At 43.0% G+C, this 19,958-nt stretch overlaps 5 protein-coding genes across 7 annotated transcripts; 2 read left to right on the forward strand and 3 right to left on the reverse strand.

The window, feature by feature from the left end:
* Positions 1-3,071: 3,071 nt before the first annotated feature.
* On the reverse strand, positions 3,072-5,435 carry zgc:193726 (uncharacterized protein LOC561161 homolog). 3 transcript variants are annotated; one of them, XM_051077729.1, is made up of 7 exons: positions 5,273-5,434; positions 5,139-5,201; positions 4,609-4,656; positions 4,469-4,501; positions 4,368-4,391; positions 4,142-4,156; positions 3,072-3,890 (listed from the first exon to the last, which is right to left on the reverse strand). In XM_051077729.1, the coding sequence occupies exons 1-7, from the start codon at positions 5,359-5,361 to the stop codon at positions 3,758-3,760; spliced, it is 405 nt and encodes a 134-aa protein (XP_050933686.1). In that variant the 5' UTR covers positions 5,362-5,434; the 3' UTR covers positions 3,072-3,757. The 3 variants fall into 3 exon arrangements, with proteins under 3 accessions (XP_050933686.1, XP_050933687.1, XP_050933688.1); XM_051077730.1 differs by lacking the exon at positions 4,142-4,156 and having other exon boundaries at positions 5,273-5,435; XM_051077731.1 differs by lacking the exons at positions 4,142-4,156; positions 4,368-4,391 and having other exon boundaries at positions 5,273-5,435.
* A 540-nt stretch (positions 5,436-5,975) lies between these two features.
* On the reverse strand, positions 5,976-7,444 carry atp6v1f (ATPase H+ transporting V1 subunit F). The gene is made up of 2 exons (XM_018689926.2): positions 7,195-7,444; positions 5,976-6,487 (listed from the first exon to the last, which is right to left on the reverse strand). The coding sequence occupies exons 1-2, from the start codon at positions 7,350-7,352 to the stop codon at positions 6,286-6,288; spliced, it is 360 nt and encodes a 119-aa protein (XP_018545442.1). The 5' UTR covers positions 7,353-7,444; the 3' UTR covers positions 5,976-6,285.
* A 257-nt stretch (positions 7,445-7,701) lies between these two features.
* lamtor4 (late endosomal/lysosomal adaptor, MAPK and MTOR activator 4) lies at positions 7,702-9,056 on the forward strand. Its single transcript, XM_018689927.2, has 4 exons — positions 7,702-7,860; positions 8,003-8,086; positions 8,511-8,628; positions 8,816-9,056. Exons 1-4 carry the CDS (start codon positions 7,858-7,860, stop codon positions 8,911-8,913), a joined length of 303 nt encoding a protein of 100 aa, XP_018545443.1. The 5' UTR covers positions 7,702-7,857; the 3' UTR covers positions 8,914-9,056.
* A 138-nt stretch (positions 9,057-9,194) lies between these two features.
* On the forward strand, positions 9,195-15,510 carry dennd6b (DENN/MADD domain containing 6B). The gene is made up of 20 exons (XM_018689921.2): positions 9,195-9,683; positions 10,425-10,463; positions 10,606-10,648; positions 10,733-10,842; positions 11,385-11,465; positions 11,698-11,803; positions 11,898-11,977; positions 12,126-12,188; positions 12,272-12,327; positions 12,442-12,564; positions 12,853-12,948; positions 13,038-13,132; positions 13,318-13,383; positions 13,460-13,524; positions 13,606-13,695; positions 13,931-13,984; positions 14,063-14,172; positions 14,256-14,358; positions 14,442-14,516; positions 14,762-15,510. The coding sequence occupies exons 1-20, from the start codon at positions 9,324-9,326 to the stop codon at positions 14,882-14,884; spliced, it is 1,938 nt and encodes a 645-aa protein (XP_018545437.1). The 5' UTR covers positions 9,195-9,323; the 3' UTR covers positions 14,885-15,510.
* Positions 15,511-15,910: 400 nt separating this feature from the next.
* Positions 15,911-19,734, reverse strand: gcc1 (GRIP and coiled-coil domain containing 1). The gene is made up of 4 exons (XM_018689919.2): positions 19,571-19,734; positions 18,477-19,010; positions 17,726-18,400; positions 15,911-17,534 (listed from the first exon to the last, which is right to left on the reverse strand). The coding sequence occupies exons 2-4, from the start codon at positions 18,852-18,854 to the stop codon at positions 16,263-16,265; spliced, it is 2,325 nt and encodes a 774-aa protein (XP_018545435.1). The 5' UTR covers positions 18,855-19,010; positions 19,571-19,734; the 3' UTR covers positions 15,911-16,262.
* Positions 19,735-19,958: the final 224 nt, after the last annotated feature.

Here is a 19,958-nt window from a genome sequence, read left to right on the forward strand (position 1 = left end):
TTGTTCCCATTAGTTGCAGAGTGAATCTTTATTATTATAAAGTAACTGTTTTATATTGTATCTAACTGATGAACAGGACAGAAGAGAGCAGCTATGGCTCAGGAGGTGCAGCACCCACCAATCACAAAGTCAGTGGTTTGATCCCCAGCTCCGTGTGCTGATGTGTCCTCGAGTAAGATACCAAACCTCAAATTATCATCAGTGTGTGAATGTCACCTGTAGAGTGGTCGACTTAACCATTTACCATCCACTAACCAAGGTGAGTTGGGTTACGGTTAGGTGGGGATGGATGGAGGGTGGATGGATGGAGGAGGGTGGATGGAGGAGGGTGGATGCAGAGTGGATGGAGGAGGGTGGATGGATGGAGGAGGGTGGATGGAGGAGGGTGGATGGAGAAGGTGTTGGGGTGTCAGGGATCTTTGCAGCAGCTTTATCTCTCCCTCACACTCCTCCTCACCTTCATGTCTTTACCCTCCTCTCAGTCTGTTTCCATGGTGATTCATTGGTTAACTTCCTGTTTATGCCTCTGTTATTTTTATTCATCAATAATCTGCATGTAGAAACTGAAGACACAATAACTACTGAGCATGGTCAATAACATGATCAATAACACAATCAGAGCAGCAACAGTTTCAGTGATGTTATGGTCTGACTGACCACAGTAACTCTAACTCCAAGGTCCAATTAAAGGCTCAGATCTACAATTGACAGGTGTTAAAATAAACTCACCTGTAAAATCACATAGAATCACAGAATATTTCAATATGTGTAAAATAATTAACTTTTTTTGAAAAGCAACTTTCATTTATAAACCCACAGTCCTACACCAGATATATTTCACTATGCCGAAAGGCTGACAACAGGCTGACGACAAACCAACGACAGGCCGACAACAGGTTGACGACAGGGTAATGACACACTGACAACAAACAGATGACGGGCCAGTGACAGGCCAGTGACAAGCCAACAACAGGCCGATGACAGGTCAATAACACACTGACGACAAACCACACCTGTTGCTTTCATATGTGAGAGTCACATGTGTCAAACTGTGAGGTCATGTGATTCAGTTGTTTGTAGAAACTGTTTTGTTAAATTCAGTTTTAAGAAGAAGATGGTGAAACTAAAACATTTTTAAATCCCGAGTGATGAAGATTTAAAACTTGTGTTTCCTGTGAAGTGAAACTTGCAGCCTCTTTTATCCAGTGTCCATGTTGTTGTATAACATGTTATTGTTGGTGGTTCAGTCCTTCACTCTCTGTGCTGAGCTTCATTATGAACCTGGGAGTCTGAACGCTCCACATGTTAATTAGCTCGCTGTTATTAGCATTTGTGAGAGAAAGCAGCAAAGATGTTCTTTTATCCTCATTCATGATGCTGCTGCTGAATGTATGTTTCATACATTATTCATCACATATGGACGATTTAAAACTGTCTTTATTAATCTGTGACAGACATATCAAACTGTATTAAATCCTGTTTTACACCAATAAAAAAAAACCCTGATGGATTCATTTAAATAATAGAATCTATAATTATACTGAACACATGAAAACATGCTAATGAGAGACACACAGACCCACTCACACATTTAATTTGTTTTCTAATGGACTACAGACTCAAACATCATCAGCTGCTCTGCATAAAAACTATTAATAATAATAATAACAACCCACTCAGATATAAACTAATAATAACTAATAACTGGTCAGATGCAGATGATTCCACACAGATATAATAACATATACAGAAAAGGCTGAAGTGTGATTACACTAAATATTTCCGGTCAGATATGTTTTAAATTGAGTGTAGATGTGTTTATCTTTTCATTCTCAAAGACATGAAAACTGTTTGTATCAGTTGTTTCAGAGCTGATGTCTCCTCTTTGTCCTTCATCCTCCTCTTTTTCACCTCTGCAAAATAACGTTTCACACATCTCATCATCTGTGACAGAAACTGAGCCTGGTTCCTGATCAGGTCTCATTTTCTCCATCCTTCACCTCCACCTGCTCCTCATGTACTTTAAGTTTTAACTTTTTCTCATCTAGTTTCAGTTTCATAGTGAACATATGACAGATTCTCAGTAAAGTGACTTATAATCAGCTGTTTATGGAGTCATGTGACTCGTTCGCTCTCATCTCTTCCTGTGACATTAAAACTGATCAGAGATCTGATTGACTTTTGATTACAAACCAGAGATGAAACTGGCTCCATGAATCTTCTTCATGTTTCAGTGACTGGATGTCAGTTTTAGTTTCTGTATTTAACTGTTGCTTCCCTCAAACAGCAGCAGAAATAATTTAATGTTCCGTTCATGTTGTTTCTGAAACAGATGAATGTCTGAAACATGATTTTATTATTATATTTTTTTTCCTGTTTCATCAAACAAATGAAGCTGCATCTGAGTCTTAAATATTTCACACTCACCTGAGGGTCACCTAGATCGTGGATTATAAAGGACTCATCTCCTGCCTATGTGTGTGACTCTCAGTGCTGGCAGAAGTAATCAGATACTCATCAGTAAAAGTATTAATAACACAAACTAACAGATGGAGGCAGTGGTATTCCAGCAACTCCTGTGTCCTGCTCAGTAAAATTCCTGTTTTGGTAGTGATATATAGAGATGTTTCTGGTTAAACTAAAAGGATCTGACTCTTTAATAAAAAACTCTGTCTCTGTAGGAATCCTATCATTATGTCGTCAGACTCTGAGAAGAACAATCTGAGTCTGAGTGTTGGTGTTTCTCAAGTGAAGTTGATCCTCTGATTTTCCTCCTGTGAGTTTTTCCTTCTGTTCAGTTTGACAAAGTTAAAGGTTAAACGTTATCACAATATAAATGTTGTGTCAGAGGATCAATAATCTATAATCAGCTGTAATCATGAATGATGATCTGACATTTTCTGACTGAGCAGAAAACTTCCTGTTTGACATTTAAAGACTTGAAACTGTTTCTGTTCAGAGCAGCTGAGGGAGGTTTTTATTTATTTATTTGTTTGTTTGTAGGAGGAGGTGTGAGAACATTAATGTGTGATCACATGACTTTCCATTTATACTGAAGAACAAAGACCTGATTCATCACAGAGGAAACCTTTATTCTGAAAGGATCTGGACCTTTATTCTGAAAGGATCAAGTCAAGAATGAACATTCACATTCTGCTGTCATATAAACTTCATATAAACTAATTAGTTCCTTCTCTGATATTTCAGTCTTTAGTTTGACTTCTGACCTCTGACCACATACAGTCTTTACAGTTTGAATTTCTAGCCACAGAAAGTCACGCTCTGTTTAACTTAGTGTAACTGAGTTGTCAACAGATTAACGATTAAGGATTAGAGGATGGAGGGGTGAATAGAAGTATGGATGGATAGAGGGATAGAGGGATGGATGGAAGGATGGAAGGATGGAAAGATGGATGGTTGGAGGGATGGAGGGATGGCTGCTGTTGCCATAGAGAAAAATACACATTGTCATGGTAACTGAATTCACCCTGAGCCAGATTTTAACACTGAACTTCATGTTTTCAGTTTAGATGCATCTTGGGAGTCGTAGTTCTTCCTCTGAGTGTTTATGTTGAACGTTTGTTCTGATCATTGAAGAAAGAAACAGCAAAACTTCACTGTAAAAATCTTGATTTTCTCTTGTTAAAAATGGTGGTGTTTTATCTCCTTTAACCCTTAACCTTTAACCTTTGACCTTTAAGATGAACTCAGTTACAGTTTGAAGTTGAAACAGGATGAACAGGACTGATGATTCGTTTCATTTCTTTCCAATGCCAAACGGGTCAGATGTGGCGCCGCCGGCCTTCTCGTCACCGCCCTGCAGGGAGGAGCCCAGGTTCACAGTGAGACAGGTGGGGAGGACGCAGCGCGGCTGGACGAAGCTGCTGATGCTGCAGGTGAGACAGAGAGGACAGGTGAGACTCTGAGAACCTGAGACTGAACTCACCATCTTCTCCATTATCTTCATAATCATCATGTCACCACAGGAAACATCTCTGATCTCACGATAACTTGATCAAAGATCAATAATTGCTGCTGTTGTCAAACTCTCCAACAGGAGGTTCTTTGGCTCTGGCCACTGATGTTTTCATCAGCCAATCAGATCATTTCACAGAGGTCAGAGGTCAGAGGTCATACATACTCCATAGAGGCGTCCCTGAAACACAGAGAGAGCGACATAGTTTCACACCTGGACAGATTTTTACCTGTAAACACCACAGGTGAGCAGGTGTCAGGTGAACAGGTGAGTGTCAGGTGAACAGGTGAGCAGGTGAACGGGTGAGTGTCAGGTGAACAGGTAAACAACTGAACAGGTGAGCAGGTGAGCAGGTGAACAGGTAAGCAGGTGAGCAGGTGGAGACTCTCACCTTGTGTCCGGTGAAAAACTGAAGCTGTAAAACAAACAGAAACAGTTTGAACCTGATGCACCTGAAACCTGGTTTAAAGGTTCAGAAGAGGAAGAACTCACACGGAGGGAAAGTTGCTCGACATGTCACTCGATCTGATGACGGAAAACAAAATAAATAAACATAAATAAATAAATGCTCTAAAACTTTCTGATTTTCTAAATGAAATCAAAAAGATAAAAATAATATTTCCTGAACCGACCCTGAGACGTCGTCGTTCGTCGTGTTGACGTCATGAAGAGACTCAAACCTGCAGAGAAATCAATCATCTCATTACTGATAATAATCATAATCATCGTCGTTGTCATTGTCATTAATATATTTCTCATTAATTATTATGAAGATGATTCCAATTTTATAATTCACTTTTCTCCTGTAATGATTTCAGATTATATTTTCTCATTTGTGTATATTAATTCTGAACATGATTCAGATTTGATTAATTATCAGATTTCATCGTTAATTATCAGATTTTCATCACAATAATAAGAATGATGTAAAATAAAAATCTGTCAGTGAATCAGGAGAAAACTGATCAGAAATTTATTTTGTTGTTTTCATGTTGAACAGTGAATAAAAATCATCAAATCTATAATCAGGAGATTTTTATGATTTTTCATCGTCAGAATCTGATGATTATAAATAAAATCTGTTTATAAAGATTTTTTACAGGAAGTTCTGAGGTCAGATGAAGATGAAGATCTACAGGTGAGGATGAAGTTTCAGACTTACCTGGTGGAGTTTCTCTCTCTGTCGTCCGACAGGTGAAGACGTCCTGAGTCCTGGTCGTCATGGCTACGGACAGGAAACGAACTCAGAATCAGTTTGATCTTCAGACTCTGGATGTGTTCAGGTGTCAGACTCACCTGGAGTGGTTGGATGGAAGAGGAGGAAGAGGAGCAGCAGAGGCTGCCACCAACAACATCACCATCATCATCATCTTCATCTTCATCATGGTGGTCGTTGTGGTGATGAGGAGTGGAGCGACAGACTGAGTGTTTGTCACAAACAGAGGGGGCTGTATTTATACTGATCTGAGGTCAGATTTAAACCTGCCTACTGTTCCCAGACACCACCAGCTGAAGGTCACATGATGTCATGTGAGGGTCATGTGACCTTCAGCCTGTCAGAGGATGAATGATCCTCAGGTCGTTTAGATATTTACTGATGGTTGTTATCAGCTGATATCAGCACCTCCATGGCAACAGCCCTGATCTCTGATCACTGTCCCTACGGAAACATCATGACATCAGCACACAGGGTGAGAACTTTACTCTCTCACATAAACAGATACTCAGTTACTTAGTTACTTATTTACTGGGGCTGTGACGATTCAGATGATTTCACTCCTTTATATGTTTATCTGTTTATATCTGAGCAGGCGACAGTAAAGTGTGAACTTTCATTCAATAAACTAAACAGCAGACAGATGGACAGATTGACAGACCTCAGGAATCACTGATCATAAAATCTGCAGAGTCTTTCTGCTCTTTGACGTTTGAAACGTGAAACTCACTCAGTGTAAAAGACGACATGTTGGATGTGATGACAAAAACAGAAGAACTGAACTTCAATCAACAGCTTTGTTTATTTTCTTCAACATTTATTTAATATTTTATAAGTTAACACATTTACACAAACTGACAAATGACAACACGTCACTGTTTCCATCACACATCATGTTTCCAGCAGAGGAAGGAAAAACCACAGAGACTCAGTCACAGGAAAACATTGTCCACTTCCTGAAAATTAAAAAAGGAATAAAATAAAAAGAGAAACGACGAGAGGAGGAATGACAGAGAATCCACCGCATGTCAGGGACGTTTCTATTCGTCACGCTGTGTAAACTCTGATGATTGTGTGTTTGGACAGTCTGTGTTTATCGGAAGTCGTCGGCAGAGAACATGCCCTTGGCGCGGCGCAGAATCGAGTCCTTGGACGCGTCGTACGGATGCTCTTTGGATGGGATCTCCAGCACGGCTGGGATCGACTGCATGTGGGCGTCGATGGCGTGACGGATCATCTCTGCGATGAACTGGTTGATCAGGATGATGCCGATGTCATTACGAGCCAGGAAGCTCCTGCACAGAGAGGCGGAGGTCAGAGGTCAAACAAACACACACAAAACTCCATTCACATTTCTATCAATTTAACACTCAGACTCACAGTGGGAAATGTCCACGTAGTAAAGTAAAAGTTATGATATTTTATGAATTAACAGGAGCCACTGGTTTTAGATTCATATAATTAATATCAAATATTCAAGTTTCTACTAATTTAATATTCCAGTTGATGCTGGTAAATGAGTTCTGCTTTTTAGTAATTTTTAATTAATTACTATTTGTTGTTTGCTTCTTTATCTTTAAACATTTGGTCTCTGATGATTAAAACTATTTTCAGTCAGGTTCTGTAAAGAGTCCACAGATAAAAAAAACTTTAAAATGATTGTTTGATGAATGGAGTTTGGTTCAAGGTTAATGGTTTGTTTAATCTCGTTCGTTTAAAGAGATGGATCCAAACCAAACTCTTCAAATTCTTATCAAATTAACACTCAGATCACTGTGAATCTAATATTTAGAAAACCTTTATAAAGGTTTAATCGAATTCGTGTCCTGTTTTCTGGATTATTTATATTCCGAGTTGACATCCGACCTCTGATGTTTAGAAATATTCTCAGTCAAAGAAATCAGCTCATTAAAAAACGAGTGAGACTTTACATTTTTTAAAGTGATTTTTGAATGGAGTTTGGTCCATCATCCTTCGGTACATTTAAATAAATCCCTCTTACTTGAAGGTCTCCTCGATCTCCGTGATGCTTGTGTCCTTCTCCACCACCAAGAAATTCGGTTTTCGGTTCTTGTTGAGTTCACCGATCCCACCGAGCAGGAAGCCGGTGCACGTGTCCTCATCACCGATAACGGCGATCAGTTTCCCGCGGCCGGCCATCACGAGACGTCCAAATATTAAGATTTAACGGAGAAAATAATTCAGCTTCTTCTACTGACAGCTTCTACTGATCATGTGAGAGAGTCAGCTGATTCTAACTTCCGGTTTAGATACAGAGGTTCGCGCCCTCTGCTGGTGGGAGGAAAAAACATTAAAATAAAATCAACTAAACTTCATCCTTTAATATTCGTTTAATATTAGTTTTATTATTAGTTTAATGTTGGTTTAATATAGCTTTATATTAAATTCATGAAGTTAAAATGAGCTGATAGTCCTGCTACATTCACGGGCACAGTAGTTTATGGTGTAATTGTCAGTTGTGATTTGATGTGTGATTCTTTGTGCACAGAGGGCAGTCAACATTCACCCGATTACATCAAAACAAATACATGTTTTCAGTTGTTTTATCATTTCCGAGGCACATGAAAGTCACGTGAACAGTCACGTGAAAAGTCACGAGGAAGACGGAAGTGCGGCTGCAGCAAACTGTAAACACAGCAGAAGAATGGTGAGTGAGACACTTTAATATTTTCTGTTTTATTTTTTATCATCTTAATAAAGTTTTAACTGTCACGTGACGTTTGCTGATGACTGAGCTTGTTAGCAGTTAGCCTGTTAGCTTCAGCTGAGTCTGTCTCTATGGTCCTCAGACGACAGCAGCTCTGACCGCGGGTCTGGAGCGGATCCCGGATCAGCTCGGGTACCTGGTCATCAGTGAGGACGGGGTTCTGGCCGTGAGTGTTTTATCTTTCAGGATTATTGAGACATCAGACCAAACTCCGTTCATATATCTGTCAATTTAACATTCCTCGCTGGTCCTCAGAAGCGTCACCCGGAACAACAAAGATAAGGATGTTTTATAAAAATTAACAGGAGCTACAGGTTTATTCAGGATTATTTATGTCCCGTTTTAACATTTGGATCCTGATGATTTAAATATTTTTCTCAGTCAAAAACAAGATGAAAGATTCACCTGATACAGTCAAACCTCTGAGCTGTTTGATGTTTGAATGGAGTTTGGTGAAGAGATTAGTCTCAGTCTTGCTAACAGAAAGGAAATGTTAAACAGATGTTTTGAATGAAGGCTGGATTACAGGAAGTGATCCAGAGACAGCCCTGACCTCTGACCTTTGACCTCTGACATCCCCACCTGTTCAGTCTGCAGGTGAGCTGGAGAACGACGAACACACGGCAGGTGTGATGATGGAGATGGTTCGAACAGCGAGTCGCTTCAGATTACCTGGATCAGCTGACCCCCCCTTCAAACGCATGTCAGGTAGCACACACACACACACACACACACACACACACACACACACACACACACACACACACACTGCTCTACACACTTAATTTGTTTTCCTCTTATTTTCTGGTCTAATGATCCTCCTGTTAAACCACAGGTGACCCTCTCACCTGGTCTCACTTGGTCTCACCTGGTCTCCTGTGTTTTCTGTCCTCAGTGATCCTGGAGGACTTCGTTTACGCTGTGACGGTCTCTGGTCAGAAGGTTTTTGTGGTCAAACGTCAGAACAACCAGCAGGAACCGATCAGCGTTTAAACGGAGGTCAGGTGGTCTGAAGACGACGATGAAGGTCAGAGGTGAACATCACAGTGACCTGCAGCTGACCTCTGATCAGTTTCTGTTTGATATTTTCTGTTTTATTGAATCTGTTTGTTAAAATAAAGATGTTTGATTTCAAACTGTCCCAGTCTGTTCTGAATTTACACCTCATGAATAAAACCAGACCAGATCAGACTAGATCCAGATCAGACCAGATTAAATCCAGACCAGACCAGATCTAGACCAGATGAGAGTAGATCCAGACCAGGACTGAAGACCCGATGAACCTGGAACTGAAAGTAAATTAACCTGTTTAATCAGTCAAGGTTCAACATGAGGCTCCAGGCTGAGTCCTGATCCTGGACTTCATGACCCAGAACTGATCCAGATCCTCCATCCACAGGAACATGACGTCAGAGTCCAGATGCCCCCCCCGGAGATTTGCTGACGCCTCAGCTTCACCTGGGCGCGAGGAGGATGCGGGCGTCTCTGTTTGTGTTGCAGTGCCTCGTGTTGTCCACCGGGGGTCTCCCTCTCCCTCCCTGTTCTGTATCTGTACCGGTTCATGTGATGGAGGACCGGAGGAGGACCAGAGGAGGTCGCAGAGCTTTGAACCGGTCGTAATGAATCCGTTTGACGGCTCCGCTTCTCCACGCCGGGAGGAGACAGACGGCGGGGACAGCCGGTGTCCGTGGTCCCGCTTCTCCTCCTGGCTGGAGTGTGTGTGCGTTGTTACCTTCGACCTAGAGATTGGGCAAGCCATAGAGGTACGGTGTTAGCTTAGCATCGTTAGCGTCGTTTATCCACAGGGTGATCAGATAAGTGATCGATAAGTGATCGATAAGTGATTGGAACAGTCAGTTCAGAGGCAGACAGCCAGACTCACTGTTAAACACCGGTGATAACATGTGCTACTGTCTGCTGTGCCGGGGACAGGTGAACCAAACTCCGTCTGAAAAACGGACAATTATTTGATTTAACTTTAAAGAACCGTTCGCGAAAAGTGACAGAAATGAAAAATATTTATGATAATATAAATAGTGTACTGTTGAATTCGGCGTGATTCAGTGAATCCAGCAACATTTATTCATTTGAAATTTGATAATTAAACTAAACTCAGCTGTTGTTAATCTCACTGACCCCTATAATGTTCCATTGTGCTGCTGCTGCTCAAACCAAACTCCGTTCGTAAAACGGACAACTTTTTAATTTCTCCTTCTCTCCTGGTAAGTTGTTGTACAGTGATTTATATTCATTAGTAATGATGAGGGTCTGCTGCTGATTTCGGCGTGTTTCAGTCTGACAAACAATATTTATGGAAATAAAAAGCAGAATCATTAACAGAAAAGCTTCAGATTTTATTGAAGTGACTCGTGTTGAAGATGAAGTCAACATTATTTGTTTGGATCTAAAATTTAATCTTAAGTCTTAAAAGAAAAAAATCGGTTAAATTTAAATTATTTTAAAAAGAATTTGATGAAAATGATTTTGTTTCTTTCTGTTTTTAGCTGGTTTATCCTCCAGATGTGAAACTCACAGAGAAGGAGGTAACTTTAAAATCTTTCTACACCACCTCTGATATTTACTTTACTGATCAATCACCAGTTTATTGATCAATCATCAGTTTACTGATCGATCATCAGTTTATTGATCTTTTTATTGTTCATGTTTGTTGTCGTTTATTATCAGAAAACCAGCATCTGCTACCTGTCCTTCCCTGACTCGTACTCAGGTAAGTTCTGTTGTAATGATGAACAGTGCTGTAGCTAAAAGGTCAGAGGTCACAGGTCAGAGTCATGTGTCTGTTTTTTCCCAGGATGCCTCGGGGACACTCAGTTCAGCTTCAGGTTACGTCAGTCGGTCGGTCGCAGAGCTTTGAAATTCAGAGACGACGTCTATAACCAAGACGCTCCCGTCACTCTGCAGGTGAGGTCACACAGGTAACACACACCTGCTGCACCTGATCAATTAGTTAATCTATAACATGATTGATTAACTGATCATTTTTTATTGTATCAGAACAAAAGACAATGTCAGCAGTTAATAAAGCTCATGTTGGATGGTGAACTCCTTTCACTTTCACACTGATGCTAATTGATTGATTGAGTAATTGATTGATTGCTGTCAGAGGTAACTCAGCTGCAGCTTTGTGTCCTAATTTTTTTTCAAAGTGTAGTTATTATTTGTTATTGATTTATTGATCGATTTATTGATTGTTAATCGATCAGAAACTAGCTGAGGTTTCTCCTTGGTGTTTCACATCATTTCAGCAGTAAAATAAAAATATTATAACCTTGAATGAACAATCCAACAGATTTTAGTCCAGGTCTTAGTCCAGGTCTTGGTTCAGGTTTTGGGCCAGGTTTTGGTTTTTCTGTTTGTGTTTAATCAGAGAACTCAGATCATATTGAACATGATGAAGAAATTAATTCTGGGATATTAAAGGACTTCCTGTTTCCTGTCCTCAGAGAGAAGTGTCACATTTCTTCGGTTACGTCTATTTCAGACAAGTGAAGGACGTCTCAGTAAAGAGAGGATACTTCCAGAAGGTGAGGGTCACCTGTGCACACCTGGTCACAGTCTAACACCTGGTCACAGTCTAAAACCTGGACACAGTCTAACACCCGGACAGTGTTGGCTTTGTACAGTCAGAGGTGTTACAGTGTTTTTCTGAGCCTCCTTTATGAAACACCTGTTCATACCTGTTCAGTTTGATTAACAGCTGTGGGGTCATGTGACTCTGATGACAGGTACCTGATCATCTGACCGTCTGTGTTTCAGTCCCTGGTGTTGGTGTCCAGGTTGCCGTACACTCACCTCTTCCACTCGCTGCTGCAGATCATTGCACCTGAGTTCTTTGAGAAGCTAGAGCCCTGCCTGGAAGCAGGTGATGATGTCATGCCTATATCACCCATCATCCATCAGATCAATCAGAACACAGTGCTGAAACGTTACCTGACATCTTTTACTCATCCTCACAGTTTGTAACGAGATCGACCAATGGCCTTCACCCGTGCCTGGCCTGACACTCAACCTGCCTGTGATGGGCGTGGTCTTACAGGTGAGGGGAAAGGGGCGTGGTTATGGTGAGAAGTGGTAAGTAATCGTTCTTCCTGTCTCTTCCCATCAGCCTCTCCTGCTTTAACTCAGAGTTTTGGGAAAAAACTGATTTTCCAGGTTGTGTTCTTGAAGCTGGTTTGATTTTCCAGGTGAGGATTCCTTCAAAAACCGACAAACCAGGAGGAAGTCCAGTCAAACAGGTGGCTAAAGAGGTCAGAGGTCAGCCGTTTGTTCTTCATTGTCTCTGAGTTTCTGTCAGACGTTAAGATGAAGAATAATGTTTGTGTTTCCTCAGAACCTCCTGCCGGCTCCGACTCTGCTGCCGACAATCCACGAACTCGACCTGTTCAAGTCAGAGCTCAGTTCTTCTTCCTGCTGAACCTGAAAATTTTTGATTGTTTGACTCGTTTATTAGTTTCAGGTGTTTTTACTGACAGTCTAATGTGACCTCTGACCTCTGACCAGGTGTTTCCAGTCAGTGCTGATCCACCTGCAGATGCTCTGGGAGCTTGTGTTACTCGGGGAACCGGTGGTTGTCATGGCGCCGTCTCCCACCATTTCCTCGGAAACCGTGCTGGCTCTGGTCAGGTGACTGAACGGCCAATCAGAATTCATGTTCCTGAAACTGAAATGATTTGTATTTTTAAAATAAATCAGCACCTGGAGAAGAGATGTTTCCGTGTCATGTGACACGGAAACATCAGGACAGATGTTATGTAGAATCTTTAATGTATTTCTGATCACTTGTTTCTGTGTCTGAGTTTATTCAGTTTTTATTTACCAAAACTGTGATGTCTGAGGTTTCATGAGCTCCTGGTAGCCAATCAGTGAGCAGTGTTTGTGTAGTTGCCGTGGTAACAATGTGTGTCTCCTCAGCTCCATCAATCCTCTGAAGTTCTGCTGCGACTTTCGTCCTTATTTCACCATCCACGACAGTGAGTTCAGAGAGTACACCACCAGGACACAGGCCCCGTGAGTTACCACCACACACCTGAGTTTACCTGACTGAACACACCTGAGTTCACCTGTCTGTCTGAACACACCTGTCTTGCCTCTGTCAGACCTAATGTGGTTCTGGGAGTCACCAACCCGTTCTTCATTAAGACTTTTCAGTCGTGGCCTCACATCATCAGAATGGGAGAGATCAGGATGGCAGGTATTTTCTCTTCTCGTTATTTTTCACCTTTTCCTATTTTTGTATTTTTGTTTTGTTTTTCCTTCTCTTCTTCTTTTCTGCTTTTTCCTGCAGATTTAATTCAACGTTGATGCATCATGTTTGTTAGCTCACAGAAACAAAGAACGTTTACTGATTATTACACACACCTGTCTGATCACTTCCAGGTGATTTACCCAAACAGGTGAAGGTGAAGAAACTGTCCAAACTGAAAACACTTGACACTAAACCAGGTAACCTGGCGGACAACACCACAGCAGCTGTAGTGTTTTCAGTAGGAGGCCTCAGTGTTAATGTTTGTGTTTGCAGGGATCTACACGGCATACAAGACATTTCTACACAAAGACAAGATTCTGATTAAACGACTGTTGAAGGTGAAGCAGCAGAATGAACACACCTGATGACATGACCCTGTAAATCTGTTTCATGACTGTGAATCTCTGTCTGATGTTCAGGGGATTCAGAGGAAGAGACCATCAGAGGTTCAGAGCGCCATCCTGAGGAGACACCTGTTAGAGCTCACCCAGAGCTTCATCATCCCTCTGGTAAGAAATCAGCCAGTCACAACACTCAATGTGTTCACTGTCCTTCAATTAATCTGAGCTCTGAGTGTAAACATGATGGAGTCTCAATTCAGTGTTTGCTGTAAGCATACATCAGTGTCACTGATGTCTTGATATAAAATGTGATAGTTTTCAACTAAAAATTTAAATGTCCAATCACAGAGCAGGAAATCTGACCTCCACTGTCATCAATTTAACCCTGTGTTTTGTCTGTCAGGAGCGGTACATGGCGAGCCTGATGCCTCTGCAGAGATCTGTGACGCCCTGGAAGGTAAACAGGAAGTGATGAAGTCACAATGATGTCAACGGTTTGGAGATGTCAGATGATTTATTTGTTTTATTTGTTTAGACTCCTCCTCAGATTCGACCCTTCAGTCAGGACGAGTTCATGTCCACTCTGGATCACACCGGCCCTCAGCTCACCTCAGTGCTCAAAGGTGATTGGATGGGACTGTACAGGTGAGTCATTCAGGTGTCTGCAGGTCATCTTTGTGTTCCCAGAGCTCAGACATATTTTACTGAGAACAGAATAAATTCCACAGGAAGTTCTTCAGGTCTCCGAACTTTGATGGTTGGTATCGTCAGCGACACAAAGAGATGACTCAGAAACTGGAGAGTCTTCACCTGGAGGTCATCTGTGATGCCGTGAGTTAGTCTCATCAAACATCAGGTGTTTGACAGGTGTTAAACATCTGGATCCTCTAACTCTGATTCTCTGGTCTCTCCAGGACCTGCTCAGTTGGACTAAAGACAAGTCTGAGGTGGAAATTGTGGATCTGATTCTCAAGCTCAGAGAGAAACTGGTGAGTAAAGACAGGAAGTGTGTTTCTGTTGGTGTTAAAAACAGGAAGTATGTTTCCAACTGTTGTAAAGACAGGAAGTGTGTTTCTGACTGTTGTAAAGACAGGAAGTGTGTTTCTGACTGTTGTAAAGACAGTAAGTGTGTTTCGACTGTTGTAAAGACAGGAAGTGTGTTTCTGATGGTGTTAAAGACAGAAAGTGTGTTTCCGACTGTGTTAAAGACAGGAAGTGTGTTTCTGCTTTTCAGATTAAAGCTCGCAGGCAGCAGCTGCAGGTAAAGGACGGAGTTTTGGACAAATTGGACACTTTTATAAACTCGATCATCAGGTCACTTCCTGAGGACCTGCAGACTGTACTGAACACACACTGAACACACACACACACACAGACTGTGTGTCTTTAGATCAGACTCATCTTTGCTTTAGCAGCTTTCAGGGCTGAACTTCATGATGCCTTCTTTGACTTCAGATTAAATGTCACAGCTGCTGTTAGTTGTTTAGATGAATCTGGATGTTTCTATTTGGTAAATATCAGGGCAGCTGTCAGACGTCTGAGGTTTAAGAATAAAACTCAAAGTCAAAATGTTACGATAAAAAAATTGGAACTTTAAAACCTTTAAGACTGTTCTCATCATAACGTTATGATGGTTAAAGTCTTAACAATACAGTTACTGTTCAAAGATAAAAATATGAAACTTCTTCAACTTCAACAAGTGAAACTTTATTCTCAGTAAAAGACTTTTATGATTTAACTTCTCAGATAATTAAACTGAATTTCCAGAATAAAATGTCCTTTTCTTCCATAACCTCACTTACTAGAGATGAACTGATATTTTTCTACTAGTGAGTCGCAGCTGAAATCTACAGACTCTGACTGGGCTCAGTGAATGTAACACTAACAACAACAATAATAATGACGTGTTTACCTTTTTGTTGTGTTTGTCCTGAATTGTCTGTAAATATGTAGTTTTCAGAAGTAAAACCTGAGTCATGTTCACATGATGTGGTTTGTTGTGTAGTTTGTCGTCGTTCTGATCATCAATGTGTTTTTTTCCAGGAAATCAGTCAAGGTAAAACAGCTGCTCTTTGTCCTGTAGGTTACTTTTATTTTCCAGTTTATAAGAAAACAAGTCGTAATTATGTGATAAAAACCTGAATATGAGGAAATGTTATGACAGAGAGCAAATGAAAAATTAGTAGTATTTTGTTTTTGAGAAAAAGTTGTAAAGTGAAAAACTTTTTTAAAGCTCTGAGAAAAATGTAACAAAATGTTTTTAAAAAATTAATTATCCATAAAAATGTAATTACAGGACAGAAGTCGTTGAAATAAATCATAATGTTTTTATTACAATTTATTATTTAATTATCTCTCATTAATCAGAATGAATCAAACTCAGTTTGTCGAGCAGGAAAAATAGTTTAATTTCAACAAGAATCAAAAATATATTTATCCATGAACCACAGTGAGTCTGATTAGTTTGTACAGGAACAGCTCAAACCAAACTTCATTCACTTTTATATCAATTTAAACAGAATATAATCAGTGAAACTGCAGCTCCCGTCATAAATAAACATCCTTTCTGACTTTGAGAAAGCATCAGTATGGGAACAAACGAGTCAAAAAGATTCTCAGTTCAAAGTCTGCTACGACAGATTTCCTTCGTAAACCACAGGAGAAAGTCTGTGAGTTGTCTGTGAGTTGACGGATTACTGAACAGCCTCAGGATGTGCTGTTTCTTCTTCAGGTGTTTACCTCTTGTTGCTCCACCACGGCGCCCCCTGCAGCCTCAGGACGTGCTGTTTCTCCTGTGGGCTGAAGTGCAGGATGGTGAGGATGGCAGTGAGCGTCTGCTGCCGCCCGCTGCTGTCATGCAGTGTCAGGAACTTGTAGATGACGTTCTTCAGGTACTCCATGTTGGCGCCCTCTCTGCTCTGGTCTCGTATCAGTTTGTCGAGTTGTGCCCGCAGATCTGTCACCTCCTCGTCGTGTCGCTCTCCGTTAGCGATGAGCTTGGCCTGCAGCTGGTGGAGGTCCTCCTCCAGCTTCCGTTTGTGGCGCCGCAGTCCGCCGACCTCCACCTCCTTCCTGGCCAGCTGCTCAGCGTACAGCAGCAGCGTGGGCTCGTTAGGCGCCACCCTCCGCAGGGCCTGGCCAATGACGTCACCTTCACCATCGGTGCCGGGCTCCGGCTCGTCATCGGTCGTCTCGTCGTGGTCGTCGGTGCGGCCAAGTGCGGCGGCAGTGGCAGCCCGCAGCCTCTCCAGCTCCTGGTCCTTCTCGTCCAGCAGGGCCATGGTCCTCTCCCTCTGTTTGTGCAGCTCCACCTCCAGTCGCAGCAGTTCGTCGCGGTGCAGTGCCTCCGCCCGCTCCGCCTCCTGCCTGTGGCTCTGCTGCAGCGACGCCGCTGCCTGCTGCCGCTCCTCCAGCTCTCGGCGGTGCCGGGCCTCGGCCTCGTCGCTCTGGATCCGCAGGTTGATGTACTTCTCTTTGAGCTCGGCAAGCTGGTCCCGGACCTCCTCCAGCTCTTTGGCCTGGCAGCCATCTTTGGCGTTCTTGTTCTTCAGCACCACCTGTGCTCGCAACTTGTAGCGCTCAAACTCGTCCTTCAGCTGCCGCAGCTCCTGCTGGTAGACCAGCGCCGAGGCCCCGTCCCCGTCCAGCTCAGCTTCGGTCTCCGCCAGGTCCCGAATGTTCTGGTCCGGGTTTCTCTGAGCCGCCAGCAGCAGCAGCTTCTTCACCTTCTCCAGCTTCTCCTTCAGCGCCCCGACATCCAGCTGCGACTCGTCTGCGCCGAGGTCTGAGGTTGACCTGCTGGAGGCAGCGATGGCCAGTGTTTTGTTCTCAGTGTCCAGCTGCAGGATCCGGTCTCTGAGCCTCTGAGCAGTCTGCTGGTCTCGCTGCCTCGCTTTCTCACATGAACCCAGCAGCTCTGACAGCTCCGAGACTCGTTGCTCCAGACCTGCAACCCGGATCTCTGCCACCTGAGCACGCTCACGAGCTTGTTCCTCCGCCTCCGCGGCCTGGAAAACACAAACCGGGAGACCTGATCAGACCAAGACCTTCTGAGACCTGCTAAGACCAAGACTGTTTCCTCTGTGCAGTGAAACTGAACCTGTATCTTTAATAACAGTGTTTACTGACATCTGCTGGACAGCGACAGGTACTGCACCTGTACTGATGTGGACCTGGTTTTAGTTAGTTCTGGTCTTACCTTCCTGGTCTCGTTGTGGATCTGTTTCTGGAAGTGGTTTTTCAGTTCAGTCAGCTCCTGCTGCAGCTCTTCCACTCTGGGATCTGGTTTCTTCTGGTTCTCCTCTGCAGCCTGCAGTCTCCTCTTCAGCTCGTCTCTCTCCTCCCTCACCTGGTTCAGGTGAGCCTCGGACTCTGCCCCTCGGTCTATGGCCTGGGATGTTATCAGTAGGGCGGTGTTGGCGTCCTGTAAGCGGAGCTCGACATCCTGTCTCAGATCTCGCTCCTGCTGCAGGATCTTCTGCAGCTCCCTCAACTGCTGGACGTGGTCTCCCTGCTCCTGCTCCCTCTCGTGCTGCTGTGTGATGATGCGAGCGCGACTCTCTGCCAGCTGCCGCTGAAGGGCCTGCAGCTCCACCTCTTGCTGCATCGTCACGGCGACCAGTCGATCCTGCAGCTCCTCCACCTCCTGCTTCAGTTGACGCCTGTCGGCCTGGAAACTCGCCTCCATCCGAGACTTCTCTTGCGTCACTGTGGCAAGGGCACCAGTGAGCGTGCTTAGTTGGCTCTTCAGCTGGGCAACTCGACGCTCCGCCTCCAAACCGGTGGGGGGCGCGGCCTGTTGCAGAGGCTCCTCCCCCACACTGCTGCTCTCTGCGCTGCTTGCCTCGAGCTCCGCCCTGTCCGCCCTCGGGGTCTGCAGGAAGAAACATCACCTGTAGGTTAAAGTTTCTAATGTTGGACCAGGATCAGGTCTCAGATTCGTAACGTACCATTGAGCTGAACTTTCCTCCCAGATCTCCCTGGTCCTCCTCAGACTCGTCCACTCTGGTAGTCTCACTGGGCGTGTCCACAGACGCCGCCGCGTCCACGCTGTCCTCACTGTGCAGCGAGCAGCCATCGTCTGGGAGGTCCAGGACAGAGGCGGCAGCGTCCTGGCCCTGCTGGTTCAGGTCCACCTCCTGGGTCACCGTCAGGACCTTCAGGCTGGCCTCCAGAGCCTCCTTCTCCTTCAGAAGACTCTTGTAGGCCCGGACCACGTCCTTGAAGCGGGTCTGGTAGTGGACCAGCTGCTTCTTCTGGGACTCGATGGTGTCCAGCAGCTCCTTCCTGCTCGGACCGCCCCCGAAACTCATGCCAAACTTCTCCATGACTGTCACAAGACTAGCAGTCCACCAGGGTCAGATCAGACCAGATCCTTCATCAGGACCAGAATGTGTTCATCTGGGACGGGTCATGGTCAGAACCGAGGCCGTCCTGGATTCAAACTGGGAGAAACTGGTTGTTTTCTGGAAAGAGTCAGATTTCTGAAACACAAACAACAACTTCTCAGTTTTAAACACACAGTAATAAATATTATTTAACATTAATACACATTAATACTCACGATGTGCTCATGACAACAGATTTAGCTTCTGTATCATTAACTCTGTTTAACACCTTAAGTGAACACGTAAGGTTAGTTCACAACCCTAACCCTAACAGATTCTGACTTCTACTTAATATTGTTCAGTATTTTGATGATTAAATCGTTTTTTAAAATCATTTTAAGGCTAAAAAGTCAGATATTTCTTCTCTCTAATTCCTCAGATCTGATGCTGAATATTCAGTGTTAGAAAGATCCAGGTCTTTAGATCAGTTTCTATTTTATTCTACTTATTATTTCTTATTGCTGACTGTATTTTTGTGAATTAACACCGTAAATTACCGTTTGATGAAGTTAACTGTCCATGTGCAGTGACATTAAACACAAGATATTAATCACGAATTAATTTATCAATCCCGGTTTAAAGCTCACAGACTGAAACAAACTTTAACGTTTACCGACAAACACCGACATTAACGCCGACTTTCCTCCGGTTCTTACCTGGTTAAACGGCGTCCAAAGAAACCAAACAAACTTTATCAATTTATTCAGGGAAACGTTTATATTAACCTGTGTTTGTCTGAGAACACAGAACATACAGAACATACAGAACATAAACAGTCAGTTAACGGCCGCCATGTTGGACTGAACCGGATCTGAAGGAGGAAGAGGAGGCGGGAATTCCATGATGCGTTCACAGCCATCAGGAATATTACAATACAATTACGGAACTGACAGACGGTGAAAAACGAATGCAAATTATTATGCTGTTATCTGCGTGTGTTTAAAAACATTTTTGTCTGAATCTGTTAATGTTACTGTAATGATAATGTCTTGTTTATATATCGTATAGTATTTATTCTTCTTTCGTCACAGGCTCCCAATGATT

The sequence above is a fragment of the Lates calcarifer genome, linkage group LG18, assembly GCF_001640805.2.
Source record: "Lates calcarifer isolate ASB-BC8 linkage group LG18, TLL_Latcal_v3, whole genome shotgun sequence".
Classification (NCBI taxonomy): Eukaryota; Metazoa; Chordata; class Actinopteri; family Centropomidae; genus Lates; species Lates calcarifer.